This window comes from Carya illinoinensis, chromosome 7 (genome assembly GCF_018687715.1).
Source record: "Carya illinoinensis cultivar Pawnee chromosome 7, C.illinoinensisPawnee_v1, whole genome shotgun sequence".
NCBI lineage: Eukaryota > Viridiplantae > Streptophyta > Magnoliopsida > Fagales > Juglandaceae > Carya > Carya illinoinensis.
Window position 1 is genome coordinate 13,879,054 of NC_056758.1, and position 19,051 is coordinate 13,898,104.

The window sequence follows — 19,051 nt, forward strand, 5'->3', positions numbered from 1 at the left end:
TTATTTGTAAGATTTCTTAACTATTTCATGACACAACTTTACTTTTTTTGGATGGTCAATATGTAACTTGCAACTCTTTTTTTACAGAGTTAGTTACAATTCAAGATGTGATTGCCATGGAATGTAAAGAAGGAAGCCCAATGATGGGATTAATGGCAAATAATATGAGGCAAAAATTTGACATATATTGGGGCAACTTTGATAATATGAATATGTTGTTGTATGTTGGGTTTATTCTTGATCCGTGGTACAAGATACGATATCTTAAGTTTTCATTGGAATCCATGTATGCCCATGATTCTACAAAAGCGGTTGCTTTGAAATTGAAAGTAAAAAGTGTTTTAACCCGTATGCATGATGCATACGTTGAAACTGAAGAAGGGAACAATTCTAGTCAACATCAGCAGTACACAAGTCTCCCACCTGAAGATGTAACTACTACAAGTAGTAGACTTAAGGATAGGAAGGCACTAAGGTGGTTTTTATTTAAGCAACGGTTTCATTGGAAAGCAACTCAGAGGTTGATAGATACCTAACTGAAAGCAGTGAGGAACTTAGTGCGAATTTCAAGATTCAATCTTGGTGGAAGGCTAATTCCATTGGATATCGCGAACTTTCAAAAGTTGCAAGCAATGTTCTTCCAATACCAATATCTACAGGGACCTCTGAATTTGCATTTAGCACGGTGGGTCCTGAACTTGATCCTTTTCGAAGTAGTTTGTCTCCGATTATAGTAGAGGGCTTCATTTGTGCACAGAATTGGCTTCGTTCTTCTTCAACTCCAATTAGCCTTAGGACCTTAATGGATGATGTGGAAGATTTTGAGAAGCTGGATATGGGTATGTAACAAATTTATTTCCTTTTAATCTTTTTATGATTTATATGTTACGTAAATTTATATAATTTGTTTTGTTTTAGTTTTCATGTATAGAACTTGTTGAGGTTGAAAATTCCACGAAGGTGTCGAATACAATGTCTATACACCTATTGCACATGATTGAGGTGAGAATAATATAGTACTATACTAGTATTTTGGTTAGCATGAAAGAAATTTTGAAACTAAGATATTTGTTTGCTATGTTGTTGCAATAAAATCGTTTTTGTGACTTGTGAAGACATGGAGTTTGAATTGTGGCCTCATTTGTGATCATTTGATTTTGTAACTAATAACTATGTTGATTTCCTTTCGGTTATTTTGGTGTTGGTTTGATACAATTCATTTTATTTTAGTTGTGGAGTAATTTGTAATATTGTTTTATAAGTAGGTGGGTTATTGCTAGATGTATGGATTGTGATAATTTTTATATGTCAGTTGTCCTACCTTTTTCGGTTTCTTTCTTTTATTTGGAATTTGGATGATATTGCATTTTTTTTCTTTTTCTCCATTTTTTGTTTCTAATTTTATTATGATGATTGCTAACCTTTCTTGGATGGATATGGATAATTTTTAAGTATATTTTTTCCTTTCCTTTTCTATTTTTTTTCTTTTATTTAGAGTTTGGATGATATTGCATTTTTTTCAATTCTTTGTCTCTATTTTTTGTACGTTGGGCCAAAAAACAGAATGAAATGTCTGTTGGGCCAAACAACATGAAACTAGCCCATTTTGCACTAGCCCAAACCGAATTGACCGAAATATAACGGTCATGTCTGGTCCATAGGTGTAATAATTCTGGTCTCAGGATGGAAAAAGGGTGGACCGAGGTCCGGTCCCAAAAACCCCATTTGGACCGACCAGACTAGACTGATTACACCCATACTCTAGGAGCAAAAAAGATAAACAATTTTTTTTTTTATTGGCACAGGATGTCCAGGAACAATCTCCCAATTAATTTCTGGGGTGCATAGGCCCTTGGCAAGGAGTTTCCTGCAAGTGCACCTCAATTAATTCAAGGAGAAAATCTCCAAGTCTAATGGCCCTAAGAGATTGTTTGCACCCAAGAGGATTTGAACCTTAAACCTGGGGGGAGCATACTCCCAAGCCCAAGGCCTTCACCACTTGAGCGAACTCTCAGCGGTTTAGAAAATAAAAAATTAAAGCATAAACAACTAAAATGGCTAATGCTATAACTAGTACTTTAAAATTCAACAATTATTATATGGTACAGTATCTTGGGGTTCAACTGTATAAACTCATTTCAGGATTCCTGCGTTGTCAGAAAAATAAGTTGGTGAAAAACCAGGCAAAAGATAAATAGATGTCCTGTTACCACAAGCATAGGTGCACTGCTTTTGTCAATGGTTTTTCAACCAGGCAACATTGAAAAATAAAACCCCTTTTTAATGCTAAGAACATCCGGAAATTTCGATCAAAATAAATAACTAAAGATGACATAACAGAAGTTCAAATGCATAAAAGAAAACTCACTCTGCGATAATGAAAGCAACAATTATCAGCAACGTGCAACCCAGCCCAATTTTTGGATTTCTTTAGCTCTTGCAATACCTAAGAGCAGTCAGATCCATATAATTGATAAGAAAATTTATGAGGGAACTCAAATCTAAGTCAGTATCACCCAATTGTAATTGCAACACTCTTGGAGAACTCATATCTAGGTAACTGCAATTGGCATACAATTGGTATTGCAAAACACATGTAGAACTCACTACAATATGATCAATCTTAGAATCTAAGATTAATGTAGAAACTATCTACCAATGGTTCAACTAACCCGTTCTCTGGTCATGTAGGAAACAAGCCAGCATCGGTGATTCCATGCACGGTAATTCATTTTTGATCTCTGTAAATAAAAGAGAGTCAACTTAAACAGTGCTGCCATTGTACATACCACATTCTCTCTCAACATCATAGTACGGTAGATATAGTGAAGAAATGTGGTGTACCCAAAACAAATAGGTAAACCACCAAGATATGATAGATATCTCATCTCTTTTTTATAATTTGGCAAGTTACACATGGTATCCATTTTTTTATAAGTAGTTATCCACGATATCTTAAACCTAAGACCTCATCCCCTATCCCATTCTTATGGGCAAAGGAAGTGTCATTTATGCTCGAACTTATTCTTTGATGAGTAATAAAATTTTACTTAAAAGTGCAACCCAAAGAACACAGAAAGTACTACAAAAAATCACAAAAGTTATGCCCATTAAAGTCTGTAGAATCTGTCCAAAGGAGAAAAGTAGAACTGAAGCAAGTTGAGTTCCTCAAGCACTCATTCACAGGCCTCAAAATTTCTACCTCAAAATTACATCATATGAGGCATTTAGGAAGCATCTTCCACACAGCCACAATTTAAAAAAGTCTACAATTCTTCTAGGCAGCACTAATTAACCCAACTGAAAAAGTAACTTCACAGAGCACTAGCAACATTGCAATCAAGTAAAAGATGATCAAACGACTTCTTACTCTTTACATGGTGAGAATCATCCCTAGAAAATCCGTCTAAGCAAACCAACAGCTCTCAAGTGGATCCTAATCTGAAAATTAGAACATTATGGAAAGAACAAATACCGAACATCTATCTTGGAAGGGGCCCAAAATTAGCTTGTCTTCACCTCCTGGTCCCAAACTTATGGAATACAATAGGTGATGCAGTATAGGCATGCATCTCCCAATCATGAGCCTCCCTAATAAAGTTCACATTCCATAGTGTGAAATCACTAGATATCTCCAAATAGAAGCGCATGAGCAACACCGAACACCTTTAAGAAACTTCCTTCAGACCCCTTATATCTATATGTTTGAAAACTTTTTTTGATAATTAAGAAGAATTTTATTACCACGAATAGGCACAGCCTAAGTACATAGGAAGTATACAAAAGAAATACCTACTACAAACTAGAAAGCAGGAAACTATGACAGAAATAGATTCAGTACATTATTATCATTCCTTACAAAGATCGTAGCCCACAAACTCAAAGTAGAAAAGGAAAAATAGCGAAGATCTTCAAAAGAACACTCTTTATCTTCAAAACATCTTCCATTCCTTTCCAGCCATATACACCACATTAAACACAAAGGAATCATTCTCCATCTAGCAGCAACACGTTTCCTTGCCTCAAAACCATGCCAACATGCAAGGAGATCCACAACTTCCTTAGGCATCACCCAATATAACCCTGTCCGACCAAGAACCTCATTCCACAAAGACTTCGCCACCTCACAATGTGAAAAAAGATGATTCACAGATTCACCATCCTTCTTGCACGTGACACACCAATCAGCTATACACCAACCACGTTTTCTAAGGTTATCCGTGGTCAACACATTCCCTAAAGCAACCACCCAACTAAAGAATGCCACCTTAGAGCATTGGCAATGGGTTAGCCATTGTCAAGTCTAAAATGGAACTCTAATATAGTCCTTTGGCTATAAGATGGACTTCTAGCTAGATTAGTCCACATTGGACTAGCTATTTTAAACTCTAAATAATCATATAATATTATATATTTTAATAATATTTGATAATTTTTTTTAATATTTTACAAATACACTTCATAAATTAATTAATAACTTTATTAAAAAAATAAAATTACTATTTTTCAAATATTTTTTCCCTCAACCTAATTATTCAATAAATATATTTTGCCAACCATTCACCCAACAATCACATATTTATGATCTACCAAATTTAATGTGAATTAATGTAAGTATAATTTTTTGAACTGCATCATGTAAATATTGACAAAATCCTAGGCTATCTGCTTCATCCAAGGTCAATGGCTAGTGCAGAAATATTAAAATATTCCTTTGGCCTCGGAATAGTCACTCGCCAAACATGAAGAGGTCCTAACATTTACTGTAGCTAATATGTCAAACTTTCACACTATAGATAGGCCAATGCAGGAGGTTTTTCTCACATTTACATTTAATTTGGACTTGCATTGAGCAATGGCGAGGCCATTGCCAATGCTCTTAGAGGGTACTTTCACCCTCCAGATGATTTTCCAGGGGAAAACACAGCCAGAATGACAATCAAGCTCCTCATAAAAAGAACTGACTGAAAACCTGCAATTTCCAGCATCATCCCACAATATCCGTACATTAAAGTCAACATTCTATATGTTAGAAAACTTCCCACAACCTTTACTTATGTTAATCTATAATCACACCCCCCCGCCCCCCGGGGGGTCGTTCGAACACACCCATCCCATGAGCATCCGTACTTAGAATCTATTATAACTCTCCATAAGGCTTCTCTCTCATTCTGATAACCCCAAAGTCTCTCTCACAACAACGCATAATTAAAATAAAATAAAATAAAATTGAATTGTCAAACTACTCTCAAAGATCGGAAAACATGCCTTGGACCAACTAACCTGGTGGAATTTGACCTTTTCACCTAAGCTACCCCAAAGGAAGTCTCGTTGTAGCTTCTCTAGGCGAATAGCCACACTAAAGGAAGCATAAGAAAAGGACATGAAATACATATGCAAATTAGAGATAGTGCTCCTCATCAAGGTGATTTTACCACCTTTGTACAAACACATTCTCCTCCAGCCAGCTAACCAATGCTCAATCTGCACAATTACCCATCTCACATTGTCTCGGTTTTGAAAGTAGCCCTAACGGAATATGTGAGATCTTGGCAAATTGGCCTTGTATAATTACTTAGTTTTTTCTTTTCTATTGGTAAACAAATTTTTATTGATCAAAAGAGTAGGCAAGAGCCCAGGTATACGGGACATATACAAGAGCAATGTCTAAGCATGCTAGTTTAGTGATACAAGGAATTCATGGAAGGTCATGCCATGAAAATCAATTACAATCAACCAATGGAGTAAAGTATTGAAAAAGAAAATTCTAAGCTTATCCATTGGCCGCTCTTGGTCTTCAAAGCTTCTTTCATTCCTCTCCCTCCAAATGCACCACCATGCATATTGGTACCATCTAATACTTAGTTATTTAATAATGCTTTTTAATCTTAATAAAGTATGTTTTACCATGTAATGGGATGTTTTATACCTGATGCTTACAAAAAAATTAAAAGGCAAGTAACATTCTGGTCCCACATGATTTTCTAAAATTAGCATCATTTTTAACCTAGAAAGGTGTGGTGTTACATAAAACCTCACAAATAGAGCAAACACCCAATTTCAATAACGTTTTAGCACTGTAGCTTCTATCTCATACAATCAACTTTACTTGTAAAGTATTAGGAAACAACAGATCCATTAGGGAATCACCTCAACTTCAGCTATCAATCATAAAAGGCAAAATAAACATGAGATCCTACATACAAAGACCATTAATCCCCTAGGATTCTAAATTTCAGTGAGTATATAAGTAATCCTATTCATTTTTGTCTTTTGTTTTTTTTTTTGGATAAGTAAAGATAGCAAACTTCTTCTTTTTTTTTTTATCGGTAAACAAAATATATTGATCAAATGAGGCAAAAGCCCAAGTATATGGAACATATACAAGAGCAGCACCTATGTGTGCTGTAAAGATAGCAAAATTTTATCAAGTGTCGAATACAAAATTGAACCTTGTGGTTTGCTTTAAAGTAAAATTGGTTCCAGTGATTTCGAATTAAAATTCCATGTGGTTTGCAGAATAATTAAATTAGTCATTCCATTAAACTTCCATTAGTAAATACCGTTAGAAACACCACATCAGCATCAATGAAGACTCAGCACATCATTTAACACACCATATGTGCGGCACATAAAAGATCTTAATATAGTAAAAAGTAAAAGAAATATATATATATTTTGAAAGCCAGATTTAGAAACATTAAAAAATAAAAATCTAAAAAACCATAAAATGGAAAATAAAAACTACAGACAATAAAAGAAAATTGAAAAAGAAATCAAAATGATTAAAAATCTTTAAAAAAAATATTATACTAAAAATACCTTAAATCTTAACAAAAACAAATAAAATATTTCTTAAAATTATGAAAGAATGTTCAATTTAATCAATTTTACAACCACTAGGTGTAAAAGGTTTAATCAAAAGTATTGGAAGAAATTTTACTTTAACACAAACCATAGGGATGAATTCAGTATTTAACTAGGGAATATATCCCAAAAAAAAATCACCATAAACAGAAAACACCAAGCAATCCATCCCTAACGGCCTTTTTTTTATGTAAGTAAACAGAGTTTATTAATAGAGATAGGCATAGCCCAAGTACACAAGATGGTATACAAGAGATAAGACCTATCTAGGTCAAGGTAGTGGAAACGAGAAATTCATGAAAATTTAAAACATTAAAATCTAAAGCTATGGCCCATAGATATAAAGTGCGGAAAAACAAAGATCGAAGTTCCTCTAGTGACCGCTCCTTGTTTTCAAAAGTACGGTTGTTACACTCTTGCCAAATACACCGCATAATGCAAATCGGAATCATCTTCCACACAGTCTTGACTTGTGGGACACCTCTCAGAAGTGTCCAGATAGCCAGTAGCTCAATCAGCATGGCAGGCATTATGAAAGTTAACTCAACTCGGCTAAACACTTCAACCCACAAGGCTCTGACATATTGTCCATTCGGCTTCACAGGATATAGTAGGCTGAAAAAAGCCTCAAAGTTGTATACTTCCCAATCTTGCGCCGCTCTACTGAAAGTGACATTTCACTGAACTTGGTCCCTTGAGCGAATCATTAGGTCCGCTATTGAAGCTTCTTGATTACGTGCCACTCAGAAAATAGATGGAAAAGAGTCCTTTAGAGCCTCATCCCCACACCATATATCCTTCCAAAACCTAATCCAGGAACCCTCACCCAGCACTAGTTTAGAGTGGCTATAAAACACCCCCCACCCTCTCCTAATATGCTTCCCAACCCCCACTCCATAAGCCTCATTCACCTCTCCAGTACACCAACCACCCCACAAGCTTCCATATTTACAATCAACCACCAATTTCCATAGGGCTTCAGGTTCCAAATTATACCTCTATAGCCACTCCCCAAGTAGGGCCCGCTTGAATACTTGCCCATCCCAAACTGCCTTAATACTTGTCTAGGTACTACATCGACCTCCATACCTTCTCAAAACTCGATTCACACTAAAAAATATATACTAAAAAACCTTAAATCTTAACAAAAACAAATAATATATTTTTTAAGGAAAATCGCTGAGGCCTTCAAAGTGGGTTCTACATTGGGTATCGATGTAGAGACGGCCAAAATGGAATGCCCTCCACCACAGGTGACATAGAAAAGGCCAATGGTCAGTGTTCTCCACAAAGAAATGATGACACCCACACCGGAGTTGAAAGGAAATGGTTTAATGCCGAGGCCTAAGGGAGGTGTAGGGTTTGTCAGAGTGGCATAGAAAGGATCGCCGAGGGGTGGCGCACCTCTAGCCAATGTTCTTTCTGAAAAAATAACGGCACCCAAAACAAAGGTGAAGGAATTTGATGTACTATCGAGACTTGGGGGATTTTATGGATTTGCCGCCAACCCAGAACCTCTAATGGTGACCATGGCCTCACCACTCATGAAGGAGAGAACCAATTTGTTGGTATCACTTTAGGCATCTTGTGACAACAACAATGGAGCTGTTGAGGAGGTGCGGGATTTGTATGTAGGAGATGGTGTGTAGGAAATTATGGTTGCCGTTGGTGCCTTGCGAGGAGGAATATTTAGGGCCTGACTTACAGTTGGGAGATGAGTTTGGGGAAGATGTTGTCCCCGTGTTATCTCTTCCACCGATAAATAAAATAGCTGGTTCATCATCGGATTGTTTTTTTTTTTTTTATAAGTAATAAGATATTTTATTGATATAAAGATAGGCATAGCCCAGGTGGAAGTATACATGTGAATACACCTATTTAGGAATTAGAAACAGTTACAAGGAAATCATGAAAGCTAAGACCAGTCAAATCTAAAGCAATGGCCCACATAACTAAAGTCTTCCAAAAAACTCCTAAACACTTCCAATGAGTGTTCATGATCCTCAAAATGTCTATTGCTTTTTTCACTCCAAATATACCAAAAAATACATAAAGGAGCCATATTCCACACGGCTACAATATGTGATGTCCCGGTAATCCCTCTCCAGCTTGCTAGTAGTTCTTGGATTGGGTGTTGCAAAAGGCTAATGAGATACAGCAGTGTGTGGAGATTACATGTGGAGGATTTGACGATGAATTCACAGCACTACTCACTGCAATTGAGGTGGGTCACTTGAAACAAAATCAAGATCTAAGAAAAGCAGGGAGTTAAAGCATCTTACTTGGGCAATCAACTATGACGCTAAAGGAGGTAGTCCAAGTCGAGGGAGGACTAGAGGGATGGCAGGGCCAGTTGTATTATGAAGCTTTCCTCCATTCTCATATGATCATTCGGATCAGGTAGAATGGTCCTATTTAGCTTTTAAGGGAGTTTGGGGTGGAGTATTAGTTTTTTTTTTTTTTTTTTTTTTTTTTTTATAAGTAGGGTTATAAGTAGGGGTGGAGTATTAGTTATGTGGGAAATAAGGTATTGGGGTATTTACAGTGACTTGCTTTTCTTTGGGGAGGCACCTGTTGTCCCAATCGGGCTTGGTGTAGATTGGATAGGTTTCTAATTTCTCCCTCTTGGGCGTTGTTCCCTATTATGGGCTAGGTGTTTTCTCTTGTATACATCCAGTGTACTTGGTTACGTCTAATGATATTAATAAATTGTTACTTATCAAAAAAATAATATATTTCTTAGATTATTATAAATTTAATCCATTATAAATTTAATCAATTTTACAACCAATAGGTGTAAAAGGTTTAATTGAAAGTTTTGGGAGAAATTTTAGTTTAAGACAAACCATAGGGATGAATTCCATATAACTAGGGAATATATCCCAAACAAAATCCTCATAAACAAAAAAACACCAAGGAATCCATCCCAAATGGCCTTAATACTTATCCAAGTACTAAATCAACCTCAATACCTTCTCAAAACTCAATTCACACTAAAACCTGCATAATCCATAGAGGGAGACCCCATATTCCATTCCACAAAAGGAAACTTAAATTCTTCACTTGACTCAACTAGTAAAAGGCCCCACTAGACGACAACAGTAAGAATGATGAACAAGGATATAAAATAGATGAGAAAGCTAGATAAGATAGTCCTAAGAAATATGTTTTTGCCACTTTAGAAAAGCAATCATTCTCCACACGATGGAATCCTTATAAGATCCCAAAGGCAAATCTAGATAATTCATAAGTAAAGACCCCACCTCACAACACAACAATGGTCCATCTCCTCCATATCTTAACATTCCCTGCTAAAATTGTTAACAACCCAAGGAAAACCCAACCCACATCTGGAGTTATAAAAAAACTAGTCAAGGCTACAATTGAAGCACCTTTGAATCATTTTAAACCCCAAGAACTTATTTCTCCGAAGCAATGTGGGATCCATATCACCACTCTTTCACATTAAATCTGGGATTTTCAATCTCTCTGCTTAAATATGTCTATCCTAGGAAAGAAAATCGCAAATCTTCTACCCTTGGAACCACTCTACTAACTCTTTGTAAGGATAACAAAGAACATCACGGTTTCATCCTTCATGTCTTGTTCTGCTATAAAAGTGATGTTTCCATCCCTATATCTCCAATGAAATTCTCCCTTCGGTCAGAAATTATTAAAATGGAAGAGTGTAGGCTTATTATATCCTCCATTCAGCCATACAGACCTTGATTTCTAATGGCAAGAGATTTATCCCATCCACGGAAGCCTTTCCAATTCCATCGTTGCTTCTTCTCTTACTTTCATGTCAACTTTCAAATCTAAACTCAAAACTTCAAACATTAGCTCTCTCTTAGTAACCACTAAATTTCCAAAGACTTGTTTAATCCACAGCTTTGAGTCCTACTTCAGAGCTTTAAACTTTCATGGAAATAAAGCTCGAAAACCATGTAAGACATACCCATTCCCATAGTCATGAGGAGACCTTTTTCCCTTTCTATAAGTAACAATGCTCAATTTCCTTAAAGAGCAAAAGGGAGCAACCGACACCCATTGGAAGTATTCATAGGAGAATGCCTACTAAGAAGGGCATGTGTAGACCTTTTTCATAAAAATAAAAATCATATCAACATCAATTATTTTTTTTTAAACATCAATTAACTATAGCTTAGCCTTGTTTTCTGTTGGATGTCTTGTAGGTTATATTTTATCATAAAAGTCAAAGAGAATTTTAATTAATTAATACTTTGATAACTAAGTATTCTATATGGTGTGATACCACATATGATAAGTGAGGGTAGGTGGTGTATGGGATGCCACATTGTTTAGGAAGAAGAAGTTCTTACTCTTCATAATGTTTCAATGGGGCTTCAATTGTATGATTGAGTAGTCCTTTTGGAGTATAGGTCATGTGGCTTGGGCCTTCCATTGGGACATTACATATAGCCTGCCTTTTTTCTTTTAATAAAAGCACCAAAAAAAAAAATGAAGAAGGAAAAAATGAAGGAATTCACCTTTTCATCTCATTTTCCAAAAAGCAAAAGCAACCTTAAAAATACAATTTGTCAATCCAAGAAGATTGGAAACAAGTAGGGTCATCCACTGGCTGCAGTGCTAATCGTCTTAGCTGACCAACAACCATAAAGGCAGTGGCAAAGTAGTAGCATTCATGAGCACATAAGACGCTAATCTACAGCAAGCCAGCCTGTTAATAGTTTGAGAAGAAACAATCCAGCCCGATCTCAGTTTCCATTTAAACACAATCTATTGACATTCACACGTCTCAAGTATTTTCCAGGTAAACTAGAAATTTAATCTATAAAAATGAAATAAAATAAAAGGTCTTGAAATTGGACTTCATTCTGTTGTCTGCTATATACTACTATTAGTTTTCAAGAAAAAACAAGTGAACACAATAAATGTGAGAATGGAGTCTTTCAATAATAAAACGCGAATATGAACCTTCATAATTTAATAGCATGCAGTTCTTGAACTGAATTTGAACCTCAGCTATTTTTTCCACCAGCTCAGATTCTTTCCTCAAAATCTCTTGTAGAGTTGAGCACTTTCCAGTGACTGACTTGATCACCCAGCGCCTATAGAATTGGCAATGTGAATAAGAATGTTGTCTTATTACTTAGAGCTGTCAAATGCAGGTGAAAAAGGGAATACATATTCAAAAGGACTGAAAAATAAAATCAATTTTATCATCCCGGTGATCGTATACATGAAACCAAATATAACAAAAAGAAAACTAGCACTAAGTTGTCTTCGTCAATTCAATATTATTTATTAAGGCGATGCTAACCCCATGTATCAATACTGTGAATTGTCTACATCATATAAGACATTTAAAAAATACGTTACCTATGGCTCCAAGCATGATCACTTTTGGGGGAATAAGAAAGAACAAGTTCTGACAACAGAAGTTCATCCATAAATATTGAGAGGTCCTGCTTCTTAGACACTATTAGCTTCCTGCATAATGCATATGTCACCGGAAGAAGTGTGAGTATCAAAGGTAGTACAGTGTATAAGTTCTTCAAAAAACTTTGTCCCATAAGATGGCAAGTATAATAATTTTCTTTTTCTTTTATAAGTACAATGAAGTTTCACTAAACCAAGTAGGAGGCATAGCCCAAGTAAAATAAAATACCCATGCACTTCCAAGTTCAGTAAGAGCAGGGCTAGGTCTACAGTGAGTTTATCATAGATACAGCCATGTACATGCCTTGAGGCCTAGTCAGTTAAATACAAGGCATAACCCTCCATGGCCAGTCCATCCATATGTCAACGACAAACATTACAACTCTGCACATCTAACGCAGCCACTCGAAAGTTGGGTGGCGGTCTGACCATGTGAATGATGATCAACGCACTTACTAGAGAACCTGGGATGCACTCAACTCAAACTCAAACAAAGATGGAAGTGTGCTTTCAAATAAAGTAAGCTGCAAACAGTATTATGTAAATTTTAACTAGCAACTAAAACAAAAAGTTGGAACACAAAATCTTCTAAATAGTTTTGTTGATTCAAATCAGGTCCTGAAAGTCAGGACACTTGCTAGATTCTGCAATGTTTGTGTAGCAGCTTTGAGTTTTTTGATACTTTGTTTTTTTGGTCCTTGATGCTTAAGTTAGAAACCCGGAGCTACATAAATGTGATACCCCATATGATAAGAATAAGGGTAGGTGGTATATAGAATCCCACGTTACTTTAGAATAACAAGTTCTTGGTCCTTATAAAGTTCCAATGGGGTTTCAATTGTATCATTAATTAGTTTTTTTAAAGTATAGGTGATGTGGTTTGGACCTTCCATTAAGGCGTCATAATAAAACACTATGTACGCCATCGCATACAACTTAAAACCGTTTCTATTATTGTAACTAGTTTTAACTACCGGATAGCAAATGACAAAATTAGGAGAAAAAAAGAAGATAATCTAGAATATATATCTCCTAAAGTCATATCCACAGACAGAGAGAGAGAGACCTGGAATTCCAGGCAGTGCCGAAATCGGGGCTGAGCAACAAGAGGGCCCTACTATGCTTCATCACTTCACTCTCCAGTCCGTCACCAGATACGACGACATCGGGACCGAGTCTCTTATACTCTCCTATTGCGGCCATAAACGCAAGCTTAGCCGCATTGTACAACGGAAGAAGAACCAGGGTCGAGACACCGAACTTGTGATCTCTGTTCCAGAAGCTTGGACATTCTGAAGTGGGAATATCAGTAGCATCGTCCGCCTCTTCGGTTAGCTTTGCAAATTGGGACGGATGTATAAAACCCACTTCATCACTACATTCAAGAAGCGTATTTATATGTGTGTAACAATATATTGAAATAAGAACACCAAAAGAGATGGAAATCAGAGCTAGAGGGAAGTTACATAAGAGGGTCAGCTTCGAGTATATGTTCGAATTGGTGCAAGAGATCAACGGGTTTTGATTCTGGATATGATGATCCTTCCTTTTTTTTCATGATTCTGTTGGTTGGCTGGGCCGCTGGCGAAGTCAAACGGCGCAGAAGATGGTTTTGAGAGGAATCTGGTAGATGTTTGGTAGCGTATACGTGAGAAGAATTATTCTTATTGCAGTCCTCTTTAAGTGGATTGCGTTGCAGACAAATGAAAAACTGTATTTCATTACTAAATGAAACGCACTGAATGAAACGCTGCGTTTCATTTATAGAAAACAAAACCCTTCCCCAAAAGAGATCTTCACCCATCCCGAGATGAAACCATACCCAGAGCTCGCCCGTCGCCATTGTTGCTCCCAATCGCCGCATGGCAGTCGCTGTCGCCGCTCCCTAAATGTTTTTGGTAAGGGATTTCCTTCTCTAAGAGCTCGCCCCATTCTCTACGATTTGAAATGTCCAGATGCTGTAACGTGTTTGGTTCTGCAAGGAAAGCTATACTGTGAGTACTTTTATGGGCAGATATTGAAGTAGAAAATGAAGAAAAATTTGACTGCGAAAGAGAACATCGCCTCCAAAAAATAGAGGAAGAACTCCAAAAGTGAGAGGAAGAAATCCAAAAAAGGAAGGAAGAACTCCAACATGCAAGAGTACAGATTCAAATATCGGAAGAGGATATCCAAAATGATTGAAATGAGCTTCATGGTGTAATGAAAGATATTAACCATACTCGCATACAACCATGCATGTATTGAGGACTTGCAATTCTAATATTTCGTTGTTGCATAGGATCAAGAATAGTTACAAATTAAGTAAAACTGTATCAAACTGTGTAATGTTGTTAAGTAGGTTGTAATATATAGGTTTACAATCTTGTAATATTCAAACCCATCAGTTGTATATGAAACTTTTTGAATATGTGATATCCTATCACTTATTGTCAGTGTTGTTATGTTTTTAGACAATTTGGATTGTTATGTTTTCAATACTAAAAATTAGGAAACATATCTCATGTCCAATCTAATCTCCACCAATCTCATGAACATGACCAACCTGTAATAATTTGGGAATGAGGAAACATATCTTATAACCATGAAATTGTTAAAATATCCAACATCACAACAATACAACTCTCCATTACAAGAAGACAAAATAGAGTTATACAACTAAAGTTATGAATATAGTCAACATGAACAATCTACAACATCTTCAAATTGTAAGTTGTTGGCGAAACATAGCAGTCTACCATGTCTTTCATCAATCATTGAGAGGGTCATCAGATGCAATGTTTACCTACAAGTAGTTTCAAATATTATCTAAAAAATCATGCAAAATTGGACAAAAGGGAATAGTATTTAACATTTACCTGAGAAATAACGCTTTGTTGTATATCAGGCAATCGCAAAACAACACCTTGTGGTGTGCCATTCAGTATTACCAAATCGATGGGGTTTAATACATCTTCCATGTGTGATGTTGCCTACATTTAACTACATAAACAAATTATATAACTTAAAAATAAATGTGTTAAAACTATATCAAAATGACATTATTTAAATCTTCCCATATTTATCATTTATCGCTTGCCACTAGCCTTTTTATTTTTAGTTTGTAACTTCTCTATTGTAGGTTGTCTCCTCTTTGATGGGGGCCTCCATTTGCCTCGGACAATACGAGGACTCAACACTTTCTTCGAACTTCCAGTTTTGGCATCAATGGAAGTATGAGTGCTTGCAACTGTGGCCTGGGACTTTGATTTAGTGTAAATTAAATTCATTGCCTTTAACTTTTGTGTCATGTCTAAGAAATTATCTTCACTTTCACATGCATTTGTAGCTACTTCGTAACATAATTTTATCAAACCAGAGTATTGACTAGTAGCTGGTTTACCACTCAAGTCATCGTAACTGCTATGAATGAGAGCATATCTATGTTTAATGTCCTTTCTCCACCTATCCATAATGTACTTTTTCGGCAACACTTGGACATCCCTTGCGATGAAAATTAAAAGAATGTGCCTACATATAATCTTCTCATCTCAAATAGTCCACACATGCACTTTACCTCACAATCATCTTCATTGAAGTACGCCAACACTATTGATTGCTTGATGTTGACTTCAACTTTTCTTTGGTCATTAACTTGATACATGGTAATTTCCCCTTCTGTTTTTATGATAACACAGTGAGAGTAGATAATCATCATTACTTCTAACTGCACTTCCTTAAATTTAGAATTCGTATACACTGCTTAAATTTTTTCTCCACAAGTAAATGAGATATATAAGGGATAGTGCAATTAAATGAGTGGAAATCCACTGCCATCTCATTATCTACTTTCTTCCTCAGTGCATTGTCAAATTAATCTATGAATTCTTTCAACATAGTCCCTAAATATACATATCCATCAAAAAAGGCATTCTTGCTTTCACTCATCTGAATTGTACTCATCCCAGCCCAAAATGTATGTTTAAGGTATACAGGAATCCAATATGTGCGCTCACTATAGAGACTTTGAAGCTATGCATTTTCATGCAAATTGTAAGTGTCAATAAATACCTCCTAAGACTTCTCAAACTCATCAGAATTCTTAGAATCATAAACACACTACTACAATGCACTTTTCAAACCACACTTAAATTCAGCATGTGAGCTCAACTTCTCTGACAGTTTTCTCATTATGTACCACAAATAGTATCTATGCCCGATATTTAGGAAAACTATTGCAATAGCATTTTTCACGGCCCTGTCTTGATCGGTGATGTTAACTTTTGGCACTCTCCCGTCCATACATTTCAACCAAGTGTCAAATAACAAAACAAATGTTTCAGTATTTTCACTTGATATCAAGCCTACTCCCAAAAGTATTGACTGTCCATGGTGGTTAACATCCACAAACGGGGCAAATGTCATGCATATCTATTTGTTAGGTATGTTGTATCAAATGTCACAACATCCTCAAAAAACTCATATGTTGTTGTGCTGCGTGCATCAGCCCAAAAGACTTTTTTTAATCGACCATCATCATCTAAATCCATCGATAAGTAAAACTCATCATTCTTATACTGCATCCTCTCAAAATAAACAAGAAGTGCATCAGCACCTCCTTTGCCAAATCTAAGGTGTCGAGCCTTGTCAATATAATTCCTTCCATTTTTCTCAATAAATGGAAGTTTCTCAAAGCCACCAGCCTCGACAACCAATGCATTAAAACTTTTGGCCATACCTATGCCTGCTTTGTCGTTGATATCTAATTGCCTCTTCACGGAATCATCAATTGCATGATTACATATAAAAAATCTTGCCTTTTGTGGACTTAACCCATGCTTGTGTACATTATAGACAGTAGTTATGTGTAAGATGTCATCAACCAAACTTGTATTAATTCTCGCCTTACAATTAGTCTTCATTGTTGGGCATGGTTTAAAAAGGTTGGTAATACACTTCCTTGCCTTATGGTTTAGCAAGGTTGGTAATACACTTCTTTGCCTTACCACCACAAGAACAATCAACTGTTATATATCAAACACTCTCATCTTCTTCCCTTTTACTTCTTTAGGTCATTATGCCGAATTCAGTCTATCTCCCATATTGCTTGTAGTAATTAATGAGTTTTTTCTCAGTTTTAAAAAACATCACTGGTGTTGGCTCTAAAACCCCATTATCATTATTTCCCGATGTTGGCTCTGTAACCCCATCATCATCATTTCCCGATATTGGCTCTAAAACCAACTCATCATCATCATTCCCCAACACTACTTCCTCATCATCTCTCATATTTGGGGTATCCATATAATTACTGCTTTCTTAAAAAAACGAGAGTTGCCTAGTAGATCTACATTCTTCCCCTTTCTCCATCAAGAAAAATTTTGATATATTTAAGCACTACACAACATGAAAATACGAAAAATTAAATAAAGGCAATCTGAGAATAAAATATAAAGAAAAAATATACAAAATCATGTTGAATCCTAGCTAGGTGTTTATCAGTTAGAAAATTAGTTGGAAAATTAAACTTAAGGTATTTATAAAGTAAGTAGAACTCTATTAATTCTCTAGAATTCCTAAAGCTATAGTATATAAAAAAAACATAAGCTTGAATATCCAACTTGCATAATGTCTTGCTAATTTACACAACCTCAAATCTAAGCCTTCATTCTTTTAATACTCCAACTGTTCAAGTTTTCTATTTATTCCAACTAATTTAAAAGAAAATCAGCAAGGAGTCTTGCTAATTTATTCCAAGACATTTTAGAAAAAAAAAACATAAGCTTGAATATCCAACTTGCATAATGTCTTACTAATTTACACAACCTCAAATCTAAACCTTCATTCTTTTAAGACTCCAATTGTTCAAGTTTCCCATTTATTTATTCCACAATCAGTCTATTGATTCCAACTGGCAGAGTATGTCCGGATATTTACAAGGCTTCATTCTTTTAAGCCTTCATTCTTTTAAGACTCAAACTGGTCAAGTTTCCCATTTATTCCAACTAATTTAAAAGAAAATCAGCAAGGAGTCTTGCTAATTTATTCTAAGAATAAATTACACAATCAGTCTATTTATTCCAACTTATAGAGTATGTCCCGATATTTACAAGGCTTCATTCTTTTAAGCCTTAATTCTTTTAAGACTCTAACACTGTTCGAATTTCACAATAGTTCTATAATTTATTCTAACATGCATGTACGTATAGGCAATCTTAAGCATTTAACCATTGACAAAAATAGAGGAAATTTACTAGCCGAGGGAAGTGAAAGCTAGGGGAAGAACAAGGGCTTCAATCTATTACCGTTCTTGAAATGCAAAGTATGTCCCAATGCCTGAACACAGCGTATGAAATGCAGAGTAGTAAGCATTACCGTTCCTCACTCTGTGATGGGAGAATCATTCTGGTCGGGGGGCATGCGCAGCAAAGGGAAAGTTTTCTGAATTTGAAATGTTTGAGAGATTTAGGTTATAGAAGAAGGAGGGTAATCTAATCCATTCATATTTAAAAGTAGGGATAATTTGATAATTTTAGATAATAGGACTGCAATACAAGAAAAAAGGAAAATCAAGTATTAGAGGAAGGAAATCAGTTCCGAGCATTGACTCGTAAAGAGCTCCAATTGATTTTGACACATCAGTTATTTCATATTAAGCTAATGGAGTCTATCATACTAGATTATTCATCTGTATGACCTTAGACCCCTCACATTCCAAGTGTTATGCCATATGTCTTCTCCTACCACCGTTGCCAACCATCTCTGTCGTCGCCCATCTCTA

The 19,051-nt window shown here is 35.9% G+C and overlaps 1 protein-coding gene and 1 long non-coding RNA gene across 5 annotated transcripts in view; one reads left to right on the forward strand and one right to left on the reverse strand.

Moving 5' to 3' along the window:
- Positions 1-14,155, reverse strand: part of LOC122315647 — a 34,316-nt gene extending 20,161 nt beyond the window's left edge. For all 3 annotated transcript variants that reach the window (XM_043131695.1, XM_043131694.1, XM_043131693.1), the window contains exons 1-6: positions 13,758-14,155; positions 13,358-13,666; positions 12,232-12,342; positions 11,870-11,960; positions 2,673-2,741; positions 2,369-2,446 (exon numbers count right to left, since the gene is read on the reverse strand). In XM_043131695.1, the coding sequence (XP_042987629.1) occupies positions 2,369-2,446; positions 2,673-2,741; positions 11,870-11,960; positions 12,232-12,342; positions 13,358-13,666; positions 13,758-14,155 (1,056 nt within the window). The remainder of the gene's footprint in view (positions 1-2,368; positions 2,447-2,672; positions 2,742-11,869; positions 11,961-12,231; positions 12,343-13,357; positions 13,667-13,757) is intronic.
- On the forward strand, positions 14,046-14,726 carry LOC122315648. Of its 2 annotated transcripts, none has more exons than XR_006244079.1 (2): positions 14,046-14,189; positions 14,279-14,726. It is a non-coding gene; the product is annotated as an uncharacterized LOC122315648 (long non-coding RNA). The 2 variants fall into 2 exon arrangements; XR_006244078.1 differs by having other exon boundaries at positions 14,306-14,726.
- Positions 14,727-19,051: the final 4,325 nt, after the last annotated feature.